Raw genomic sequence first — 25,495 nt, forward strand, 5'->3', positions numbered from 1 at the left:
TTTCTTTATAGTCCAACTCTCACATCCATACATGACTACTGGAAAAACCATAGCCTTGACTAGATGGACCTGTGTCTCTGCTTTTTATATATGCTGTCTAGGTTGGTCATAACTTTCCTTCCAAGGAGGAAGCATCTTTTAATTTCATATGCAACTTAGTGCACTCCAGTGAAGACTGGTTTCCGAGTTCCTCCTTTAAGTGCTTATGAGGAAGAGTCACCTAGTGTGAACTGAGATTAAAGTAAAAAAGAAACAATTTGGAACTTTTTCAAAATCTCTTTTCCATTTGAAAAACTCTTAGAGTACTTCAGAGGAGGTGACTATACCCACACTACTATTGCTGCTGCTGCTAAGTCACTTCAGTCGTGTCCAACTCGTGCGACCCCCAGAGACGGCAGCCCACCAGGCTCCCCCGTCCCTGGGATTCTCCAGGCAAGAACACTGGAGTGGGTTGCCATTTCCTTCTCCAATACTGGATGTCTTTGATTTGAGATACACATTAATGCTGCCTATGAATGAAACAGTTTGCTTTCAGAATAAATTGACAGCATAGTTTTCTAAAGCAGTGGCAGAATATTTTCAATTTCTCAAGCATTCTAATACAGTTTTTATTTTATATATATATATATATTTATTTTGGGGTGGAAGAGAATCAGATTTTTTCTTCAGATTATTTTTTTCCCCTATTACAATGAAAGAATGTAAAGAAACATGACAGTTTATGATATTAAAAGTAAAGTAGCAGTGCAGTGATAAAAAATTTAGCTGTTCAGTGGTGTTACTTTTTTTTCCTTTTTTTTAGGATTATGCCAAGAATGTTCCTTTAAATTAAATTTTCATCACAGGTAATATGATCTTTTTAAAATGTGGTTGTTGATTTTAGTAGTCTTGGATGTCGTCATTACCTGCACTAGCTGTCTAAAGTAAACTTGAGTGGCTGATGGTTTCATTAGTGGAGTGTATGCACAATCCAGCATCGCCATATGACCACATAAACCAGGGAACTGAATGTTCATCTTGCCTAGCTCTAGCCAAGCAGTGTTAAATGTGAAGGCCTATGCAGAGTAGCAGGCAGATGCTAGAACTTTTGTTTTGAAATCAGTGTTCACATACTGAAATATTCTTAGAAACTATATTGTAAATCAGGTCTTCATAATGTGATTCCTACTTCTCATTTGAACAGAGTTTATCATTCTTACAAAGGATTATACCTCGATATTCATTTCAGTGTTTAAAGTCAGGCTCCTACTGAAGGATCTAGACTGTCTGCCATATTGAGTAGGGGAGGAGCGTATGTAGACCATGGGCTTTGAAATCAGACCCCTGTGTATTCCTCTCAGCTGCTCCACTCACTAGTCATATCCTTGGGAAAACTGCTTAACTTTATAAGACTCAATTTTATTATCTCTAAAAAGAGGATACTAAGCTTATTGTGGGAATTAAATGAAAATGCGTATAAAATGCTTGACACGGTGTCTGGCATATGGTAAACAGAGCCTAATGAAATCCCAGGCATTGAAGATGCTCAAGCAAAATCTGTATGACCTGGCATGATTGTGGCGGTTGGGTTTCATGTTCTGAATAATGCTTGAAAGTCTTAACATAAGATTCTGCAACTTTATAAAATGCATATATATTTATAATCAGCTGTGTTGTGAATGACCCTTATCTAGTATTTAGCTATTAAAAATAAGTAAAATTTTTTTAATTCTTAAAATTAGCAATGTTTTTCAGATTACATGATTTCTCTTCTCCATCAATGATTCTGAAAGATACCAAAGATGTTCTTTTGACCTTGAGTTTCAAACTTCATTTCAGAATTGAATTATTCGTAGACAAAAAGTTATTACTGTCTTAAACAGTATTATAGTATTTGGTATAAGTATCTTAATTTGAAAGTTTTGATAAACAAGTTTCTTGAAAGTAATCCTCTCTGTTGTCTCTTCATCCTCTTTCCCAGTCTCAGTTTCAGCATTATCACCTTTTCCTATTTCATGTTTCTTTTCTTTGTCGTTCAGTCGCTCAGTCATGTCTGATTCTTTGTGACCCCGTGGACTGCAGCACACCAGGCTTCCCTGTCATTCACCATCTCCCAGTGTTTGCTCAGACTCACATCCATTGAGTCGGTGATGCCATCCAACTGCCTTATCCTCTGCAATTAACATCAATCACTTGCCAGCTATGGTACTGACAGCCTTATAAACCTGGCCTAAAATAAGGGGTTTCCAAGGTGGTTCAGTGGTAAAGAACCCACCTGCCAGTGCAGGAGACACGGGGTTGATCCCTGGGTCTGGAAGATCCTCTGGAGAGGGAAGTGGCAACCCACTCCAGTATTCTTGCCTGGGAAATCTCATGGACCAAGGAGCCTGGCAGGCTACAGCCCATGGAGTCACAAAAGAGTGGGACACGACTTAGTGAACAACAAAAAAGGTAAAGCCATAGCAGTGAAAAGATAAGTGGTCTAAAGTAGACGTGTGAGTTAACAATAAGCCCTTCCATTCTCATTCCATTATACCTCTATTTTATTCTCCTTTATTATTAAGAGAATAATTTTCTATTTACTGGTTTAGAACTGTACAGTGGCTTCTTTTGTTCTATGTGTTTTTTCAAAGTGTAGATAGATAATGAATTATGTGGAGGGAAATGAGATTTGTTTTTGTAATTTTTTAGAATGGCTAAATGATAGGGTCACAGAGTCAGACACGACTGGGTGACTGAACAACAACAAAATGATAGAATCTAAAAAGGAAATGAGTAAAACTATGATTACATTCACTAAGGTTTTATATAGAACTTATGAAAAATAATTTTGTCTCCAAGTGCTCATTACCTTACTTTTGTCTCGGACTTTGTAATCTTATAGAAGTGGCTAAAGTAATATACTAACCTACAATATTTACAGACTCATTTAAGCATTCCTTATTATGTAAATTACATTTTAAATGAATACTTCAACTAATTTAACTTTTTTTGCCCGTTGATTTTTATTTTTTGTAAAGCTTAGTTGAAAAAGTTGTTTTTAATTTTATATTGTTCAACATAAAGGAGAAAAGAAATCAAGTCAAAAAAAAGAAAAGATAAAGCCGAAAAAGATTCTGAAGAGTCAACACATAAAAAATCCAGATTATCTTCTGTAGAAGAGACCTCTAAGACAAAGGATAAAGGTAAATGGGAATTAAAATATAATATTTACTCATATTTCTGAACATAAAGGATAATCTGCCATATGTCTCAGATTAAGAATTTAATTAGTGAATGCATCTACAATTCTGTTTTATGGTATTTGAAAGGAAACTGGTTGGAGAATTTAGAGACAAATTTATAGTAACTTATAGAAGTTTCAAGAACAAGGTCAGTTTTGATTCATTTTTGCAAATGGTATAATATTGTAACAGCACTCTGATTTCTGGATTTGTTAGTTATAGACATGTTACATTAAGCAAGTTACTGAATTTCTTGAGTTTTACTTTCCCCATATACCTACATAGTGATGATGTGACTACCTGGTTTCTGTACTGCTGGTGCTTATGGTGAAGAATCAAATAAACGTGAAAGGCATTTTGAACACTGTAAATCAGTACATAATCTATAAGTCAGTATTAAATTTTAGCATTGTGATTTCTTATCATGGTCTGTTTGATTTTTCTCCCTAGCTAATGGGCTTCTTGAAATGATAGAGATTGATATGTATGTGTCCTCAGCCTAACATGGTATTGTGCACATACAGTTAGTAAGTAACTGTTAAATTCAAATCCAGGTCAACTGCTTACTTGTTCCTCAGCAGTCCTTACTGTGCCTTAGTTTAGACAGTGGTCATGATAATTGTACCTTAGCTCAGATAATGTATGTAAGCCGTTTGCATAGTACTTGGTCCATAGTTATTATGAAGGTTGCTGTGGGTTGTTTTTTCAGTCCGTAATAGAGTCAAATTAACTGTAACTTAGAGTGAATTGGGTTAAATTAGGTAGGTAATGGTAGATTGAATTAGATTCTAGCCAGTGTTAACATAATACTTGAACAGGAGAGGGCTCCCTTGCTCCAGCTATGAAGATCATTAGACATGTTATAATCTTATGTACATCTTTTCCTTCCAACATGTCATGATACATTCAAACATACAGTATTGCCAAGTTTTAGACTTGGTAAAATTGATAGATGATGAGAAGAAAAATACTGGTATTCTACTGTTTATTGAGAAATGGTATTGAAACAGAATGTTTTTTATGTCTATAAATCATGTTCTAAACTTCAAAATAAATTTTAATTAATAAGTGTGAAAATCTCATTTGAGATTTAAAAGTTTTTAATTTATCCTCATGTGCCAGTAAAATATTTAATGTATTCTATTTGAGGATTTTGTAACGTTGACTGTTATATAATATGTTTATGTCATAATAAGACATCATGTTAGTCACTGAATATTCCAAATTAAAGAATTAATCCCTACAATGTAAAGTTTATTCAGTACCTCCAAAACAGGTAATTACGTAGCTGGATGCTCGTGATTAAGGATGAGGTTGCATCCCTCAAGTTATATATTCATGTGACCTTCTTTAAAAGATGTTTTTCCTTTAGTGTCCTGTATTTCAGTAGCTGATACGTCTGTCAACCTAAAAGCTAATACCAGAAGTCTGAAAATTATCCTTGTGTGTGTCAGTTGCTCAGTTGTGTCCAACTGTTTGTGAGCCCACGGGCTCTAGCCTGCCAGACTCCTCTTTCCATGTTTATGTAAATCCCATCAGTTTTACCCCAGTTTATATATTTCTGAAGTTTTCTCTACTCTCGTTCAAACTAACCATATTTTCTTATCTAGGCTACTACTATATTATCCTTACTGTTTCCATCACTGTCTTGTCATCCCACTTCCCTTTCCTTAATTCATTCTCTATCTAGCAGTGATTTCCTGTTGTTCTTAAGGTATAACCAACGTCTGGACAAAGCCCGAAGGGTCTAAATGATCCAGCGTACAAGGCTTGTTTCTCACTACTCTTTATGTTACTTTCACACTCCACCCACATAGCCTTTCAATTTCTAGAAAATGCCAAACTTCTATACATTTAAGGACTGCATAGATGCTGCTTCCTCTCTCTCTAAAACCTCCAGGCCCATCCTAACTCATCCTTGAGTTCTAAGCTTAAATGTCACTTCTTCAGGGATCCTTCTCTAACCACGAATCTAAATTAGGACTCCCATTTATAATGCTGTCACAACCCTAGAACTTTTCCCTCATTACACATATGACAATTACATAAAAGCACAAGAGAACAGGAATTCTGTCTGCTGTGTTCATTGCTCTGTCCCCAGCACCCCACTAGCACATGTTAGGTATAAATAATAAAGAATAAGAAAACGAAACATTTTGAAGATTATTTCAGGGCAACTTCAGAGACAGAAAACCCAAGCAAAGTGGAATTGAGACATCTTTCTTATTTATTCTTTATTTGGAGCATCTTTGATAGAGAGTATAGGATATAGTTCTTTCTTTTTCAGCTTTGGTATAAAGCAGAAAATGACAACATTTTATCAAACTTTAGGAGGACCATATAAACCTCTTTAATTTTTTGATATTTGTGATTGATCACCTGTAACTAGGTCTATTTGATGTGATACTTTCTTGCCAGGCCACCTTAATTTGTCCCAAACTTGAATAGTAATTAATAAATGCTTAATATCTCAGCTGCCTTTGGACTGCTAACATTCCTCGAAAGAATCTACTTTCTTGACTTTTCTTCCTGTCTTTTTGGTCTCTCCCCAGATGTTTTAGACTATAGTTTCTCCTCAGTCTTACCCTTAGGTGTTGGAATTATTCAGGGCTCTTACAGACCTTTTTTCTCTCTGTTCTCCCTGTGTGATCCCTTCAACTCCCATAACTCGGGTTACCATCATATAGAATGTTAAATAGGTAAATGGGTAGATAATTGGATGGCTTGATAGCTGAACCAACAGATAGAGAAAATGTAAGAAAGATCAATAACTGGACTTTGAGGACCAGTCTCCTTTGGCAGGTATGAACACAAAGGGATATTTAGGTAAACTGTCTTGGCAGAAAGTTCAAGATCTTATTCCTCCACCTCCACCATGCCCCAAAGATCAGTTCCTTGAGTAGGTCTTGTCTGATTCCTTTCACTCTACTTTTCCAGGCAAGGCTAGTTCCCTGTTAGCACATACTGATAGCACCCTGCATTCTCCTTTAGAAATACATACCACTCTTGGAATAATTTATTTTCTGTTAAGGAAAGGATTATGTGACTTATTTAATTCTTTATCCCCAGTTCCTAAGCACAGTGCTTGAGTGAGTCAGTGAAGTCAGCCAATTTCTGTGTTGCAGGGAACATCAGAAATCAACCCTGGAAATCATGATTGAAAAGATATTCTATGGTTTTGCCTTTCAAAATATGGTCCTCTGCATTGTCATCATTTGGGAGCTTGTTAGAAATGCATAACCTCAGCCCTTGCAGATCTCCTGAATTACAGTTGACTTCAAGTTTCCAGGATGACTCATATGCACAATAAAGTCTGAGATGCTCTGCTCTTTGTCATGTACTTGTTCTGCTTTAGCTTCAACACCTCCAGGGAAAAAGAACCCATTATCCAAAATATTCCTGTACATTTCAGATAGTTGTAATTGTTAGCAGGTTTTCTTAACATTTAGTCCAAACCTACAACTTCTTCTAGTTCCAACTGTGTGCTTTTTTTAAGATAATAGACACTTATGTTCTATAAGCAAGTATCATGTTCCTTACATGACAGAGAAAATGACAGAGAAGAGGATGTTTCTTTTGCTACAGGAAGGCTAACCATGTTTTTATTTGTTTTCTGATGACTGGGAAATAAGTGGGAGTAAAGACACAATAACATAAAGCACTTGAGGCAGTCCAGGCCTTGACTTTCTTTGAAATCTTTATCCTGTGTCTCTCACACCCTCTTGTCTGGCCTTAAGGGATCATTCGTGTGACAACTTAGACTAATTATGAGATCTACCCAGAGAGGTGGGCTTCCCTGAAAGCTCAGTTGATAAAGAATCCACTTGCAATACAGGAGACCCCAGTTCAATTCCTCGGTCAGGAAGATCTGCTGGAGAAGGGATAGGCTACCCACTCCAGTATTCTTGGGCTTCCCTTGTGGCTCAGCTGATAAATAATCCACCCTCAATGCAGGAGACCTGGGTTCGATCCCTGGGATGGGAAGATCCCCTGGAGAAGGGAAAGACTACCCCCTCCAATATTCTGGCCTGTAGAATTCCATGGTCTGTATAGGCCATGGGATTGCAAAGAATCAAACACAACTGAACAGCTTTGACTTTCATCCAGAGAGGTTGGAGGAATTGTTACTCTCCATCTGTTATGTTCTTTTTTGACTTAGCAGCCTTCAGAAATATTTCCCCTGAGGTCTTCCAGCAGGACACTGTATATATAATGGTATTTTTTTTTTAATTAATACATTTTCAGTACTTTTCTGTTTCTCTCACTGGTAACCATTGTGGAACTCAAATGTTGTTTTATGACATAGTTTTTTGTGTGATTTTCAATTACTGTGAATTCTTACCTGCATATGATCTTCAAAAAAGTATTAAGAAAAACTATTTGTAAACTGCTCTTGGATGTTGAAAATCTGTAGATGAAATATTGGTTATATTGTAGGTAATCTATGAGCTTGCCCTCCCAGCAATATGAGACATTTTTTATAGGTGTTTATTATTTTTTTAAGTTTTATGCTAGGTATTCCAGCCTGTACAAGAGCTTAAAATACCCCTGCCTAAAAGGACCTAGGAGAAGGCAATGGCACCCCACTCCAGTACTGTTGCCCAGAAAATCCCATGGATGGAGGAGCCTGGTAGGCTGCAGTCCATGGGGTCACTAAGAGTCAGACACGACTGAGCGACTTCACTTTCACTTTCCACTTTCATGCATTAGAGAAGGAAATGGCAACCCACTCCAGTGTTCTTGCCTGGAGAATCCCATGGACGGAGAAGCCTGGTAGGCTGCAGTCCATGGGGTCGCACAGAGTCGGACACGACTGAAGCGACGCAGCAGCAAAAAAGGACCTAACATTTTAATTAGGGAGATAAGTCAAAGGAACAGGGAAGATTAAAAGACAGTGAAGTGCTTTCCTGCACGACTATAAAGTAAGGTTTACTAGACTATAAAGTTGACTAGAAAGTACACGACTACTCGGAAGAATTCTGGTTATAGCTATGGCTGTTACACCACTGCAAAGTGATTCTTGACCAAACAGTGCTGGTTTTTTTGTTTTAATCACATTCATTTTTTGTTTTTCCCAGCGCATTCATCCTCAGTGAAATCAGAAAATTCTGTCAACAGTAAGTATCAAGTTTTTATTTAATAAAAATATATAGATTCAAGTTATTTGCAATTTGTGTTTCCCACAAACTGTGACTTTTCCTGTAATTTTTTTTCTACTATGTGAGAAAAGTCATAGGAAAAAAACCAAAAGTGTATTTCTTCCCCAAATTAAATCATTTAAAAGTTTCTGATTTCAAGTATAGAAGAGCACAATTTTTTTTTCAGTAAGTAGAGTGGATACACATTTTGATTTCACATTATTGAGTGTGAAGGAAGAGAACCAAAGGGATACGATTGGGACAGAAAAAGAATTTGGGGAGATGGATTCACATTTAAGAAATGTTGCTTATATTGCACAAGAATGAATGATCTGTCATTTGGTGATTTTGATTAATCAAATTAAATATCTCTGTTTTATGCATAGAAAGCAGAATGTTAGCAACTGGTTGTTACTGGTCAATTTTTTAAATAAATCCTACAGTTTTCACCAGATTGGATTTCATTGAATATTTACTACAAATCTTATTATTGTTTTTTTCCCTGCAGCATTCCAAAAAGTATTCACAGTGGTTTACAATAAAATAAGATTTTTTTTAAAGGTGAAGTCAAAATAATGGAAAAATAAGGTAGCGTAGGAAAGTAAAGCTAGAGGTAAATTTAATACAGAGAAATGTTTACCAAAAAGTCTTGCATAATTGCAAAGGTAGATCACAAATTTGTCACTGTTCTTCCTAAGAACCAAACCAAAGAAGGGATAGTAGAATGATTAATTGTACCCATACAATATTAAAGAGAACTCACAGGGTGTTCAGCTTTTTCCAGGCAGTTTTGAGAGCAGAATCTCCTGTGGGTTCATAAAAGGGGGCATCCATTTGTATATAACAAACAATAATCTTGCATCTCAACAGTAATACAATCTCGAATTTTTCTTTAAGACCTTACAGTAAATAGGCTTAGGGTCTAAAAGTAAAATGTACTTCAATAGAATATCTAATTTATTTGATAGTGTCTCGACGTATAGAGACGGGGGAGCCTGGTGGGCTGCCATCTACGGGGTCACACAGAGTAACTTAGCAGCAGCAGCAGACGTATAGAAATTCTCGGCTTGTAAAGTTTTAAACTTAAATTTTTTTTCCTGATTTTCAAGGAATACGTCTATGTGGCAAACTCAGGAAGTAACTACTGTAAATCCCACCTTTCAAATTAAGTATTAGCATTTTAGTATATAATTCTTAAGAGGAATTTTTAAGTGTTCAGTAATCAGAAATTGTTTTAAAATAAAATTTTTAAGATATTCATTGTTTAAAAGTTTACTGAAGAGGGAGATATCAGTGGAGGCATTGCTCTAGTTTAGGAATATAACATATTCTTTATAAATTATTTTACTCACACCATTTTGTTTTCAACATTTTTGAAGTGTCATAAAGCAATGATACTTCCTTTCTTCTCATGTCAATCCTAATCTATCTGCAGCTTCTTCTTCAAAATTAGGTTAAGTTTCCTGACAGTGTATAGAACATAGCCAGGCATGTTAAGCTATCTGAGGATGGGGTAGTAAGTATATATATTTTTAGAAAGCATAACAAGTTAAAATGGGAAAATTTATAGTTTTTGACTATTTCCAACTATACATTGCAGTTAGAGGTGTGAAGTCCAATTTAATGTAGAAAAAAAGATTGTCCTTTTCCAATTCCAGTTTTTCATTAAAGTAATCTTTGGGGGAAGGGTCTTTACTTGCCATTTATATTCATTCTTTCATTTTGTCTTCATTCCTTCTCCCTCCCACTGTCCTCCCCCTACCTCCCCCAGCTCTCTGAATCCTCCCTCGTTTCCCAGAGAGAGCCTTAAGTCTGTCAACTCTCCTCAGCTAGGTCAGACTTCTAGTGGTAGGGAGGGGAGAATACTGTAGTCAGTCTGAACAACACCTGCCTTATCTTGGTTCTTGAAGTAGTACCATTTCAAGTAGGAGACAGGTACCTTGTTAGGGTTTGTCACACCCAGATATCTTCTCAGGTCATCAGTGACCTGTCTTAGGCGGTCTCGGCAATTTTAGAACTCAGATTTTGCTGTTTCTATATTTCATTTCCATTTGGGTGATATTCAGTTACCCTTTACCCCCACGTAACATATTGATTGTTAAAACCAAGTCTAAAAAGAAAAGCCTAGTTTCTATGGGGAAAAAGAATTTTAACTTGCTTTTGTTAATTGTCTTAATCGCAAGTGGTTTAGTTGTGTACCAATTTAATTTTAGTAATGGACACATAATATCCCATTTTGTAGATAAAAGCAAGACCCAGAGAATTTACTTAAATTGCCTAAAGTCAGATAGCTGGTTAATGGCAGAGCTATGATTAAACAAAGGTTTATAAGAGTGTATGTCCTTTTACCTATATCATCAGTAACTTTCATCAATGAAGTATGCCCACTCTTTATACCCCAGTTTTGACACGTGTATTATACAAATTCACATCAAATGATTTGATATGTGTCTCAGTTCTATCTGTAAAATGGGTGTAAAGAGGTTTGATGTCACTGGATTATTATCAGAGTCAAGTTAAATAATAGACATGTAAAGCATGTTCTATTATAAAGTAAGTCCTTGATAACTTGTAGCTATTATTGTTATATCAGATAAAAAGAAAATACTGGACATTAGATTTTGTGTTTGTTTTCTGCAGTAGGTCAGATCAAAAGTCTGTGAAAAGTCTGACCTGTCCGTTGTTTTCATAGTTAGAGACTTGCCACTTCTTCAGTAAGCTGAGTTATTTAGGTATATAATATCCAGAAAAACCAAGATGTTAGACCTGCTTTTATTATTCAGAGCATGTAGGGAAAATTATATGCAGTTTGCATTACATTCTAAAAGGAACATTGAAAACTTAAAGCAGGTCAAGAATAGAACAACCAGCATTGCCAGAACTTGAGATGTTTTCATAGGAAGAAGGCTGAAGGAGCCTTAGATGTTTAGCTTAGAACAAAGTGAAGAGGAAGGGGTAAGGAGGTAGACATAGAAACTGTAGATATTTGCAGGACTGCTACTATGTAGGAGACTTATTTTTGGTGGCTGCTTGGCAGAACAAGAGTCTGTGGATAAAAATAGCCCATGGACAGATTTTTGCCTTAATTTAAGGCAAAACTTGTCAATTAGAACTATCTGAAGAATGGAATGGAGGAATGGGCTGCTTCAGGAAGCAGTGAGGTGTTTAAGTGTAGATTAAACAGCCACTTGTTACTGGAGTTATTACACTAAGATGTTCATTCATTGGTTAAGAGGTGGACCTCCAAGCTCCCCTTCCAACACAGAATCAGTGACTTAAATTGTGATCGCCACTTGCCAATAATTACTGCGGAGATTTGATGCTGACGCAAATGCAAGCATCTATTTTATGTTGCCCAGTCTTCTAATTGTTATTTCCTTGTCAACACCATTCCCACCTCTGGCAGGTTGTAGCAGTTATCAAAGAAGTGATTTGTAGTTTCTGTCACCCTCAGGGAACTAGGTATTTTAGATTCGTGTGTGTGTATGTGTGTGTACATGCACATGTGCTCAATCCTGTCCAACTCTTTGCAACCCCATGGGCTGTAGCCCTCAAGGTTCCTCTGTCCATGGAATTGTCCAGGCAGAAACACTGGAGTGGGTTGCCATTTCCTACTCCAGGGTATCTTCCTGACCCAGGGATCAAACCCGAGTCTCTTGCTTCTCCTGCATTGGCAGGCAGTTTCTTTACCATTAGCACCACCTGGGCAGCCCTCATAGGGCTAAAAGGGACCTTCAGTCTTGTAGAATTTGATTCTATAAGGATATTTGGTCACTTTTCAGCATGTCCTCTATCAAAGAGAGTTATTTTATAATGTTATTCTAAACCAATTGTATTTTTTTAGTAAAACTGGATTGTCTGATAGCAGAAAGCTGGTGTAGGAAAGCTTGAATATGATAAGTACTCTTGAGCGGGAACAAGAGAACAGCTGGTGGTAAGGCCTTTTGAAATTAGCTGTCCACTTTCAAAAGCCTGGTAGGTTTGTTCTCTGACATCATTAACAGGATAACACCATGATGATAACTTTATTAGGCCTAATTAGTTTTTCTGTGCTTTTGTTAGCTCAGTTTCAGTTCACTCGCTCAGTTGTGTCCAACTGTCCCATGAACCGCAGCAAGCCAGGCCTCACCATCCATCACCAACTCCTGGAGTCCACCCAAACCCATGTCCATTGAGTCAGTGATGCCATCCAACCATCTCATCCTCTTGTCATCCCCTTCTCCTCCTGCCCTCAATCTTTCCTAGCATGAGGGTCTTTTCAAATGAGTCAGCTCTTCACATCAGGTGGCCAAAGTATTGGAGTTTCAGCTTCAGCATCAGGCCTTCCATTGAACACCCAGGACTGATCTCCTTTAGGATGGACTGGTTGCATCTCCTTGCAGTCCAAGAGTCTTCTCCAATACCACAGTTCAAAAGCATCAATTCTTTGGCGCTCAGCTTTCTTTATAGTCCAACTCTCACATCCATACATGACCACTAGAAAAACCATAGCCTTGACTAGAGAGACCTTTGTTGGCAAAGTAATGTCTCTGCTTTTTAATATGCTGTCTAGGCTGGTCATAACTTTCCTTCCAAGGAGTAAGTGTCTTTTATTTTCATGGCTGCAATCACCATCTGCAGTGATTTTAGAGCCCAGAAAAATAAAGTTAGTCATTGTTTCCACTGTTTCCCCATCTATTTGCCATGAAGTGATGGGACCAGATGCCATGATCTTAGTTTTCTGAATGTTGAGCTTTAAGCCAACTTTTTCACTGTCCTCTTTCACTTTCATCAAGAGGCTCTTTAGGTCTTCTTCACTTTTTGCCATAAGAGTGGTGTCACCTGCATATCTGAGGTTATTGATATTTCTTGTACTCTGCATAGAAGTTAAATAACCAGGGTGACAGTATAGAGCTTTGACGTACTCCTTTTCCTATTTGGAACCAGTCTGTTGTTCCATGTCCAGTTCTAACTGTTGCTTCCTGACCTGCATACAGGTTTCTCAAGAGGCAGGTCAGGTGGTCTGGTATTCCCATCTCTTTCAGAATTTTCCACAGTTTCTTGTGATCCACACAGTCAAAGGCTTTGGCATAGTCAGTAAAGCAGAAATAGATGTTTTTCTGGAATGCTCTTGCTTTTTCCATGATCCAGCGAATGTTGGCAATTTGATCTCTGGTTCCTCTGCCTTTTCTAAAACCAGCTTGAACATCTGAAAGTTCACGGTTCATGTATTGCTGAAGCCTGGCTTGGAGAATTTTGAACATTACTTTACTAGCGTGTGAGATGAGTGCAGTTGTGCGATAGTTTGAGCATTCTTTGGCATTGCCTTTCTTTGGGATTGGAATGAAAACTGACCTTTTCCAGTCCTGTGGCCACTGCTGAGTTTTCCAAATTTGCTGGCGTATTGAGTTCAGCACTTTCACAGCATCATCTTTCAGGATTTGAAATAGCTCAACTGGAATTCCATCACCTCCACTAGCTTTGTTCATAGTGATGCTTTCTAAGGCCCACTTGACTTCACATTCCAGGATGTCTGGCTCTAGGTCAGTGATCACACCATCGTGATTATCTGGGTTGTGAAGATCTTTTTTGTTAGTTCAGTTAGTGAATTTTCATAAAAATAAAGAGCAGGAGACTTTTGTCGTTTTTGAATATTGTTTTGGGACATTGGCAGTTCCAGTGCTGGCTGTCATTGAGTTGGTGGTGCTAGTGTTAAAGAACCTGTCTATTAATGCAGGAGACATACGAATCGATAATATCTGATTACTAGATTGCACTGCTGCTAAGTCGCTTCAGTTGTGTCCGACTCTGTGTGACCCCATAAACGGCAACCCACCGGGCTCCCCCGTCCCTGGGATTCTCCAGGCAAGAATACTGGAGTGGGTTGCCATTTCCTTCTCCAATGCATGAAAGTGAAAAGTGAAAGTGAAGTCGCTCAGTCATGTCCGACTCTAGTGACCCCATGGACTACAGCCCACCAGGCTCCTCCATCCATGGGATTTTCCAGGCAAGAGTACTGGAGTGGGGTGCCATTGCCTTCTCCGATTGCACTAGTGGTAAAGAATCCTCCTGCCAGTGCAGGAGAAGCAAGAGACTAGGGTTCAGTCCCTGGGTTGGGGAGATCCCCTGGAGTAGGAAATGACAAAGCTTACTCCCAAAGCTTTATAATTTTATCATCTTTGTGTGTAGATCATTAGAAGTACAACCCCTCCCCCTACCTTTTTTTTTTTTCTGTTTTTGTTAGAATTTATGCTAGAATCAGTTAGGACCAAAGTTCGGATACACATGTTGATTCAAGGATCAAAGTCCAACAGATAAAAGGCTAGAATCGCCATGGCAAATCAATGCTGCTTTATTTTTGTGTTGAGTTTAACTAAGGGACGTTCTATATCAACAAGACAAATTGGTGTCAGTTCTTTTCCAGACTAATGGTCATTATTGGAGAGGAATTATTTACTAGCATAATTATTTTGTGGCATATAATTTTATTGTCTTATGATATGTGTTGCAGTATTTGATAATTTTTAGTTGATTAATATAGGGTGATTCATTCGAAACATCTGTTTTGTTGTATTTATTTTTTTTTCATATGCATAATTTATTATTGAAATGACCAGATAGGTGTTGTTATATTACAATAAGTTGTAATTACTATATAATAATATATTCAGTGTCAACATAATTTTTAACCTAAAAGTTCTTTTTTTTTTTTTATTTTATTTTTAAACTTTACATAATTGTATTAGTTTTGCCAAATATCAAAATGAATCCACCACAGGTATACATGTGTTCCCCATCCTGAACCCTCCTCCCTCCTCCCTCCCCATACCCTCCCTCTGGGTCATCCCAGTGCACTAGCCCCAAGCATCCAGTATTGTGCATCGAACCTGGACTGGCAACTCGTTTCTTACATGATATTTTACATGTTTCAATGCCATTTTCCCAAATCTTCCCACCCTCTCCCTCTCCCACCGAGTCCATAAGACTGTTCTATACATCAGTGTCTCTTTTGCTGTCTCATACACCGGGTTATTGTTACCATCTTTCTAAATTCCATATATATGCATTAGTATACTGTATTGGTGTTTTTCCTTCTGGCTTACTTCACTCTGTATAATAGGCTCCAGTTTCATCCACCTCATTAGAACTGATTCAAATGTATTCTTTTTAATGGCTGAGTAATACTCCATTGTGTATATGTACCATAGCTTTCTTATCCATTCATCTGCTGATGGACATCTAGGTTGCTTCCATGTCCTGGCTATTATAAACAGTGCTGCGATGAACATTGGGGTACACGTGTCTCTTTCCCTTCTGGTTTCCTCAGTGTGTATGCCCAGCAGTGGGATTGCTGGATCCTAAGGCAGTTCTATTTCCAGTTTTTTAAGGAATCTCCACACTGTTCTCCATAGTGGCTGTACTAGTTTGCATTCCCACCAACAGTGTAAGAGGGTTCCCTTTTCTCCACACCCTCTCCAGCATTTATTATTTGTAGACTTTTGGATCGCAGCCATTCTGACTGGTGTGAAATGGTACCTCATAGTGGTTTTGATTTGCATTTCTCTGATAATGAGTGATGTTGAACCTACCTGACTTCAGGCTTTACTACAAAGCCACAGTTATCAAGACAGTATGGTACTGGCACAAAGACAGAAATATAGATCAATGGAACAAAATAGAAAGCCCAGAGATAAATCCACGCACGTATGGACACCTTATCTTTGACAAAGGAGGCAAGAATATACAATGGATTAAAGACAATCTCTTTAACAAGTGGTGCTGGGAAATCTGGTCAACCACTTGTAAAAGAATGAAACTAGAACACTTTCTAACACCATACACAAAAATAAACTCAAAATGGATTAAAGATCTAAATGTAAGACCAGAAACTATAAAACTCCTAGAGGAGAACATAGGCAAAACACTCTCTGACATACATCACAGCAGGATCCTCTATGACCCACCTCCCAGAATATTGGAAATAAAAGCAAAAATAAACAAATGGGACCTAATTAACCTTAAAAGCTTCTGCACATCAAAGGAAACTATTAGCAAGGTGAAAAGACAGCCTTCAGAATGGGAGAAAATAATAGCAAATGAAGCAACTGACAAACAACTAATCTCAAAAATATACAAGCAACTCCTACAGCTCAACTCCAGAAAAATAAATGACCCAATCAAAAAATGGGCCAAAGAACTAAATAGACATTTCTCCAAAGAAGACATACAGATGGCTAACAAACACATGAAAAGATGTTTTGTTGTATTTAAAAAATACAAGTATCTTTATTGTTTTTACTGGTCTTTAAAGGTAATACGTGATTATTGTTTAAAATAATAATAAAAAAATTTGGAAGTGCCTCTTGAGAAACCTATATGAAGGTCAGGAAGCAACAGTTAGAACTGGACATGGAACAACACACTGGTTCGAAATAGGAAAAGGAGTATGTCAAGGCTGTATATTGTCACCCTGCTTATTTAACTTATATGTAGAGTACATCATGAGAAACGCTGGACTGGAAGAAACACAAGCTGGAATCAAGATTGCCGGGAGAAATATCAATAACCTCAGATATGCAGATGACACCACCCTGATGGCAGAAAGTGAAGAGTAACTAAAGAGCCTCTTGATGAAAGAGGACAGTGAAAAAGTTGGCTTAAAGCTCAACATTCAGAAAATGAAGATCATGGCATCTGGTCCCATCACTTCATGGCAAATAGATGGGGAAACAGTGGAAACAATGACTAACTTTATTTTTCTGGGCTCTAAAATCACTGCAGATGGTGATTGCAGCCATGAAATTAAAAGATGCTTACTCCTTGGAAGGAAAGTTATGACCAACCTAGATAGTATATTGAAAAGCAGAGACATTACTTTGCCAACAAAGGTCTGTCTAGTCAAGGCTATGGTTTTTCTAGTGGTCATGTATGGATGTGAGAGTTGGACTGTGAAGAAAGCTAAGCGCCAAAGAATGGATGCTTTTGAACTGTGGTGCTGGAGAAGACTCTTGAGAGTCCCTTGGACTGCAAGGAGATCCAACCAGTCCATCCTGAAGGAGATCAGTCCTGGGTGTTCATTGGAAGGATGCTGAAGCTGAAACTCCAAAACTTTGGCCACCTCATGTGAAGAGTTGATTCATTGGAAAAGACCCTGATGCTGGGAGGGATTGGGGGCAGGAGGAGAAGGGGATGACAGAGGATGAGATGGCTGAATGACATCACTGATTCAGTGGACATGAGTTTGAGTAAACTCTGGGAGTTGGTAATGGACAGGGAGGCCTGGAGTGCTGTGATTCATGGGGTGGCAAAGAGTCGGACATGACTGAGCGACTGAACTGAACTGAACTGAGAGAATAAAAATATCCCAGGCCTACATGTAATATAATGACTGTTAAGTTTGGTTATTCACAAACTTATCATTTATATATATATAATATATATATGTATGTAGATATAATATTTTAATACATATTGTATAATACTATGCATGCTTTCTGTAACTTTTACAAATTTTGATATAGCATACATAGTGTTCTATCGCAGATATGCTAATGGTTTTGTTTTTTTTTAAGGGCTTTTTTTTTTTAAACAGCCATATAGTATTTATTTAACCAAATCCATAATCCCTAATTGGTGGGGATTTAAGTTGTTTTCTTTTGTTGTTGCTGTTATACAATGAACATCTTCATATATGTATATATTTGAGGAGCTTGTTTATTCTAATAAATTTCTTAAGGCATCATTGCCAGTCAAGGGTCTAAAGTGATCTTTATTTCCAGATTTTCCTCAAGGAAAGGGTATTTACTCCTAACAGTGTATGAGAACTGTTTCTTCATTGAATTGGACTTCTAGTTAATGTAATCAGCATTAATTTTTAAAAAATCTGACATTTTTCCATAATTTTACTAGCTAGTCCTGTATACTAGTTCAGTTCTTGAGGTCTTGATCCTAATATAAATATAGTCTCTACAAAAATCTTAACCTGCTTGTCTTTTGTATGATCAATAAAAAGAAGAAACTAAGTTAAAGATAACTATATTCCAAGAGGTAGTATAACTCTATTTCCCTTTATAATATAGAGTTAATATTGGAATTGTTACTTTAACTCACTATAACTTAGGGAAGTTTCCTATGAGACTTTAAATCCTTGGTCTATTTGCTGAGGCTCTTTGGTATAGCTCAGCTTATTAATTTTCAAAAGAATGTATTAGTCTGGAAAAGCAAATTAAATTTTCAGAGAGCCATACAAATTGAGGCTAAACCACAGTTAAATCCAAAGTTAATTGCATTATTGGTGGATAGTTCAAAATGTGTTTTAAATTTAATATGCACATTTTAAAAAAATCTCTTTTAAATAAACAGGAAACTCTGATGAGGAAGAAAGTGCTTCAGAGTCTGAACTTTGGAAGGGCCCACTACCAGAGACAGATGAAAAATCACAGTAAGTCCTGATGTTAATAGAAAGTGATATTGCATACCTTCTACAGTCGGTCTAGAAAGCTATGACCACAGCCATTTTTGATAACTTAATGAAAAGTTTAGCATCATGAATGTTGATTTAAAGCCAAGGACCATGAGATCAGAGTTTATTCCCAGCCATTGTTCATGGCCACGATCAGCCAGCTTACGCAGCTCCCTCTTGGTGAGTAATTCTTTCCTCATCTCCCCTTAACAGATGACCCCCTAGACTTTGCTTAGGTTCTTTCATAGATGTCCTGTTTACTAGCTTCTAGAGCCTATCCATGATGTTCTGATTATCATAAACTTGTACAGGAGAATTCCTCAAAGATACAAACAGGTGTCAAAGTTTTTTTGCCCCCAAAGACAGACAACTCAACTCATGCATTGTTCTCTGTTACTGGTTGGAAGAGCTGTTGGAATATAGGCTGGAATATTATCAGCTCTTATATAATGGGATGTTCACCACTTGAGCTTTATCTGTTGAAAGAGGATAAAATAATACTGACTACATAGTTTATTGTGAAAATTTAATATAATTAAGAATATAAAGCACCCGGTATAATACCTACCAATATAATACGTGCTCAATAAATTTTAGTCCCATTTTGTTAATCCAGTCTTCTTAGCTCATAATAAGAGATTTATTGAATCAATCATAATTCACTAACTTAAGCTGATGATAAAATATCTTGCTAATTGTATAATATGTTCTCAGTTAATAGAATTCAAGTGTGTTAAAAAGAGGCCTTTTAAAAAAAAAAGATTGTTTTCTATGATCTTTTTTTTTCTTGCCAAATAAAGAATTCCAAAATGAGTGGCCATTATAGATCAGATTTCTAAAAAGGTATTGCTATCCTAGTCAAACTATCAACTGAACTTTTGACCATAGAATTTCCCCTTGAAGAGCTGAAAATGAAAGAATAGATCTCAGAGTCCACTCACCTTTATGGCAGTAAAGATCCATAAGTAAAGCCTAAGAGGGGTTCCATAATCCAGAGCTCTTTGTGACCTTATAAAAACTTGATATCATGTACTAACATCTGAGTACACACAGAGGTTCAGCTAATTTCATACGTCTAAGTTCTTATTACAGTTTTAAAAATTCAGCTGCATTTTGCTGTCATGCTTGGGAAAAGGGACAGTGGCATGGAGAATACCAAATTGTAGGTAATTCTTAAATCAACTGTATCTGATTCTGTAATTTTTTTTTTTAATTTGAACATGGTTGTGAGGGTTTTATCCGTCACAGTCACTTAAAACAAAATGATGGAGTCTCACTGTGAATTTCTAATCTAAAAGAACATTTTCTAAAGAGATTGGTAGGCAGAATTTGTGTAGCTTGATTCTCTGTTCCCAGAAGGAAGAAAAGCAACTGTACATACACTTAATCTTCACAACAGCTCTTTGAGGAAATGTAATGTTCTTTATTATATAAAGAAACTGAGCCCAGAGAAGTTAAATAACTTGCTTACCTAGCTAGTAGCTGACAGAGCTAGGACTTAAACACTGTCTGACTTGAAAACCTGTGCTGTTTTCATTGTACTGCTCTAGGCTCCTAGCACTAATATTTATTTAGTACTTTAATTTTCATATTTTAATATATTACAATTTAGTATCTCCTTTCAGAGTTCTATTCTTTTAGATATAATCTTCACTGCTACAAATACACATTTACTCTTCTCAGAGTAATAAAACCTGCAGCCTAAGCAGATCGTCCCTATTCTTAGGAGTAAGACTTGTATTTTTCCTTAAAATAGTTTTTTCATTAATTTGAAATGAGAATGAACAGAGTAAGTAATAAAGTCAACTTAGAACAGAGTAATAAAGTCAACCAAAAAAGTAAAGAGAAGCAATGATATAACACAAAGTACTTCAGAGTAAAATCTTAGGTATAAATATGTTTAGGGATACATGCCACCATATACAACACTTTAATCAGTCTGGGCCTAGTTATGATTATTATAGAAGCCAAGAATTACTTGATAGCTGAATCATGAAATATATATATATATAAAAGAATTAGCAAGTATGTTGGTTTGAATTACCTTAATTTCATGTAATGTGTCACGTAGTAATTTTTTTCTCTGTTGATTTTAATCAATATGTATACTTTTTCTTTTAAATAGGGAAGAAGAATTTGATGAATATTTTCAAGATTTATTTCTGTGAGATGAAAGAGGGATGCCTACATTCCTTAATGTGAAGTGTACTTTGAAATTCTTCACAAAAGTTTTGTCTACAAGTTGCAACTTGAGTGGTTTGTCTTTGGAAATAAAAGATCCATCTAGGATGGATTGTCAGATGCTTTTAAAGTATTTTCAGTTCTATTGGAGATACTTTTCCCTATCTCTTACATATTTTTTCAGTTGCTTACCTACAACTCTGTTCCATCTGTAGCTCAAGGATGGACCTAGTACACTGCACAGAGATCCGCTGTTCCTATTTTTATGGGTTTTTCTTTTTTCCCCACTGATTTCACATTTTCCCTTGCCTCAATTAATTTATTTAAACTTTTAGGGTTATTGGGGTCTTACAAAATTATAAGGTAGATTAATTATGTCTTCAACTTCTTTACTTTCCTTTGACACACAGGCGCCCCTCTTGAGAACCTGTTTTTTTCATTAGCTACCTTTTCTTTTTTTCCTTACATTTCTCTTCCTTCTTACCTCTGCCACTTAAGGGAGTTTGTTATAATCTGATTTAATTCCCCAGTGTATGGGTAATTTATTATAAAGTAAATTAATAGCACAGGAGGCCAAATGAGATCCCAGTAATCTAAAGCAGCATATGTGTTCATGAAAGTTGACTCTCCAGTAAAGATTATGCTGTAATATAACTTAACAATACTGTATGCACAGAGCTTGTCTCAGATACAGTCATACATAATGGATATACTTATATGCAGAGATATATTATAAAATGTAACTTAATTTGGGGTCCATACCCCCAAGAGTCAATGGATGTGCTTCAGGACATCTAAACACACCTACAATCGATGTGTAAACTTTCGTGATTGTGTGTGTTTTAGGGGGAAAGGATCCATAGATTTCATCAAATTTTCAAAAGGATTTATTGATTTTTTTCCAAAAGGTCAGACCCATTTTTATAAACAGCAAAGCGATGAATACTGGAAAAGATGCGTGATTTGGTGAGTAAGAGAGGACCTATAGAAAACAGGTATTTTGTTGAAAATTAAATGACATTTAAACATGGAATTATTGGCATTAAACTGTAAAACAGGTATTTATAGTATCTTATTTTTAAATAGTGTCAGATTTTCCTTTTATTAAAGTTATTCATTAATTATTAGATCACTGTCATACATGAGACACTGCTAGACATTGCTACGAAGGAAGTAGCTAGGAAATAACTAGTCATTTCTAAACCACCATAAAACAGTAAATGAGTGTTGATAACCAACAAATAGTTTGTTGTATCTTTTTCTTCTCACTACTTTTAGTGAAAAAGAATCTTGATTTCCGAGGAAAAAGTGTTGAAATATCCAGCAGGAAAACTGATGTTATTAATAGAATATATGAAGCCAAAACATTTTTATGATAAAAATTAGTAGTCATCAGAATATAAAACTCCTGCAAAACTAAAGTGACTGGGAAGAATATTCAAAGACCCTTTTAAAATAGATCCATATATGTGGTATTCCAAGTATGGTTTATGGACATCAAGTTCATTTGTAAATTTAAATCATTAAATGTAATCACGGTGTTTAATCCATTCATACAGTGACAGATAATTGGAGTCATATTTAAAGGAGTCTTTGAGAAGGCCTCAAGATGATGTTTTAAATTTTTTTAATTGAATTTTTATCTTTTATTGGAACATAGTTGATGTACAGCATTGTTAGCTTCAGGTGTACAGCTGAATGATTCAGTTATAGTCTATCCATTCTTTTATCAGATGCTTTTCCCATATAGGTGGTCACAAAATACTAAGTAGATTTCTTTGTGTTATACAGTAGGTCCTTATTATCCATTATCTAGATTTTAAAGATTAATTCTCCAACAGACCTATCTTAAACTTTGCTGTAGTATAGTCAGGGGAGTTCAGCAGATCACTGGCTTGAGATAAGTTATGCTTTCTTATACTTACTCGTAAGCAAAGTTCCTGTTTTTGCAGACCTTCAATGGTGGCTCATCTCTGTGCCTCAGTTTCTTTTCTAGTGAATGAGGAAGTAGTTTGAGCTGACTGATATTTGGGGGGGTCCAAAATTTTCTAAGGCTAAAGGAAGAGGGTTTCTTATACAGTTTCTAAAATAACCCTAAGTGGAGTTTCAGGATTATTTTAAGCAGTGAAAATAAGATGTACATCTCTCGCCCAACATGACTTATATAGACAACACTCATTTGGGGATATATATATATATATATATATATAGTTTTTTTCCTCCATAAAAATATTAACTTCCAGGCACTCTTCATTTATACCTGTTTGTCATGATATTTATGCAAAATATCATTCATTCATGTTTACTGAGTGCCTGCCTTGTGCCAGGCACTTCTCTAAGTGTGAGAAGAGCTGTGAACAAAATAGACAAAAATATTTCCTCTTATGGACCTTACATTCTAATGTGAGAGGAAGAGTCTTATGATTCTAAGTACCTAACTTGTAAAAATATAACAAATAGTGATTTCTCAGCCGCTTAAAATTGATTATCTCCTTTATAACAGAACGTTTGAGGTTGATAGAGCAATTATAATTTAGATGTTTTACAATAAAAAGTCAATGGTATAATTAATATTTGGTCTGTCTTATAATCTGGTATGTCATTATAAAGAAATCTTCCCTTATGTACAGGTGTGTACCATGTAGTAGAAGTAGTTGATTGTCTGTAGTTTTTTTTTTTTTAATTTATTTGGCTGCATTGGGTCTTAGCTGCGGCATGTGGGATCTCTGCATGTGGTGCAGACTCTCTAGTTGTGGAGCACAGGCTGCAGAGCATGTAGGTTCAGTAGCTGTGGCACACAGGCTTAGTTGCTCCAAAGCATGTGGGATCTTAGTTCCCTGACCAGGGATTGAACCCACGTCCCCTGCATTGCAAGGCAGATTCTTTATTACTGGACCACCAGGGAAGTCCTGTTTATTTTTCTTGACAATCAATATTTAGAATGCCTAGTAGATACTTCTAGTAATCACTTTTTTTAAAGTCACCTCTGTTGAAGTCCCTTTAAACTGTTTTTGGTAGTAAAGCTTTTGTATAATCAAATCACATGCTGTTTAATAATGCATAATATTTATTAGTTGATTTAACTTGCATTAGGATTATCTAGGTCATGTCTTATAAATTGATAATTCTATCAATGAGAAGAATAGTTCTGAATGTAATAACATATTCTTAGTTACACATAAAATAATTGATTTCAGACTTTGGAGAAAGTCTGAGCATAGGATGACATACTTTTAAGCTGTTGAAAGTGAAGTGCTCTTTACTGTTCCATTATCAAGAGTAAAAAGTGGAGGAAAGAGATAAGCATTTCAGGTGGAATAACATTTAATATCCTTTTTCTTTGTTTCTTATATAGTACTTAAATACATTATACATTCTGTACTGTATTTGCTCTTACATTAAGACATGTTGATGAGAGATTTCTGGTTCAGAAAAGGATGTGAGGTATGAATCATGTTATGGGTTGAATTGTGTCCCACCTGAATTCCTGTTGAAATCCCGATTCCCAGTACCTTAGAATGTGGTTGTATTTGGAGCTAATAAAGTAAAATGAGGTCCTATGAGTAGGTCCTAATCCAGTATGACTGGTGTCCTTAAAAGAGAATAGGACACAGACGCACAAGGGAGAAGACCGACGACCAGGTGCAGACGGCCACTGACAAGCAAGAGAGGCCTCTTGAGAAACCAGCCCTGCCAAACCTTAATGCTGGCCTTCTGGTCTCCAGAACTGCAAGAAAATAAATTTTCTTTTGTTTAAGACACCCAGTATGGGGCAGCTTTTTTGTTATAGTAACCCTAGTAAATGAATACAATGAATAAGATCTTTTAAAAAAAGAATTGGTGACTAGTTTCAGGATTATATTATTTTTAATTTAAAACAAATTGGCACCAAAAATGCACTTATTTTTGTCTTATTTTGCACTTTTGTTGAACTTTATTTTATCCTCATGGCTTTCAGGCTAGCAGTATATTTTCTTATGCTAGTCACAGGGTAGCCTTCCTGAAGAGTCTCTGTTACTTGATGGTTTGATGAATGAAATTTGCTGATGTTCTTTTTTAATGTTTTCTTCAAATGTAGAAACAATATTTGTAATTTAGACCGGTTGGATTGTTTTACAACATTAGACATGTTTTGGATTTCTTGTCATCACCACCACCTCCTGAATCTTCTACAGCTAGGAAAAAGGAGAAAAGCAATATTTTCAGGAATCAGTGGATATATAGTAGTTTTTTCCTAATATTAGAGTAACTATATAGCCTAATTCATAGTTTTAACCTATATCAAGTACTAAGAGTTTGACCATTTAAAAACTTGAATTCATATTCAAAATTAGTCCATTTAGAAAATAAAATCTAATAAATGACTAACCAGTTAATGTCTCAGTTCTCAAAAGAACCACTGAACTATCCAGTCTGGGAATCTGAGTTGTTGCTTTGTGTTGCCTGGAGATAAAATAATATTCTTAGTTTACAGAGACTTCTCAGTGTAGTAGGAAGAAAATTCAGAAGTAATTTTTATGCAAATAAAGTAT

At 36.2% G+C, this 25,495-nt stretch overlaps 2 protein-coding genes across 2 annotated transcripts in view; one reads left to right on the forward strand and one right to left on the reverse strand.

Moving 5' to 3' along the window:
- Positions 1-21,071, forward strand: part of LOC102268514 (protein FRA10AC1) — a 40,412-nt gene extending 19,341 nt beyond the window's left edge. The window contains exons 11-15 of the mRNA XM_070363362.1: positions 803-845; positions 3,046-3,164; positions 8,282-8,320; positions 18,683-18,761; positions 20,908-21,071. Coding sequence (XP_070219463.1) covers positions 803-845; positions 3,046-3,164; positions 8,282-8,320; positions 18,683-18,761; positions 20,908-20,950 — 323 coding nt within the window. The 3' untranslated portion in view covers positions 20,951-21,071. The remainder of the gene's footprint in view (positions 1-802; positions 846-3,045; positions 3,165-8,281; positions 8,321-18,682; positions 18,762-20,907) is intronic.
- A 721-nt stretch (positions 21,072-21,792) lies between these two features.
- PDE6C (phosphodiesterase 6C) overlaps positions 21,793-25,495 on the reverse strand; it is a 54,851-nt gene continuing 51,148 nt past the window's right edge. The window contains 1 exon segment of the mRNA XM_070363361.1: positions 21,793-25,138. Within this exon segment, the coding sequence (XP_070219462.1) occupies positions 25,077-25,138 (62 nt within the window). The 3' untranslated portion in view covers positions 21,793-25,076.

The sequence above is a fragment of the Bos mutus genome, chromosome 26 (genome assembly GCF_027580195.1).
Source record: "Bos mutus isolate GX-2022 chromosome 26, NWIPB_WYAK_1.1, whole genome shotgun sequence".
NCBI classification, from domain to species: domain Eukaryota; kingdom Metazoa; phylum Chordata; class Mammalia; order Artiodactyla; family Bovidae; genus Bos; species Bos mutus.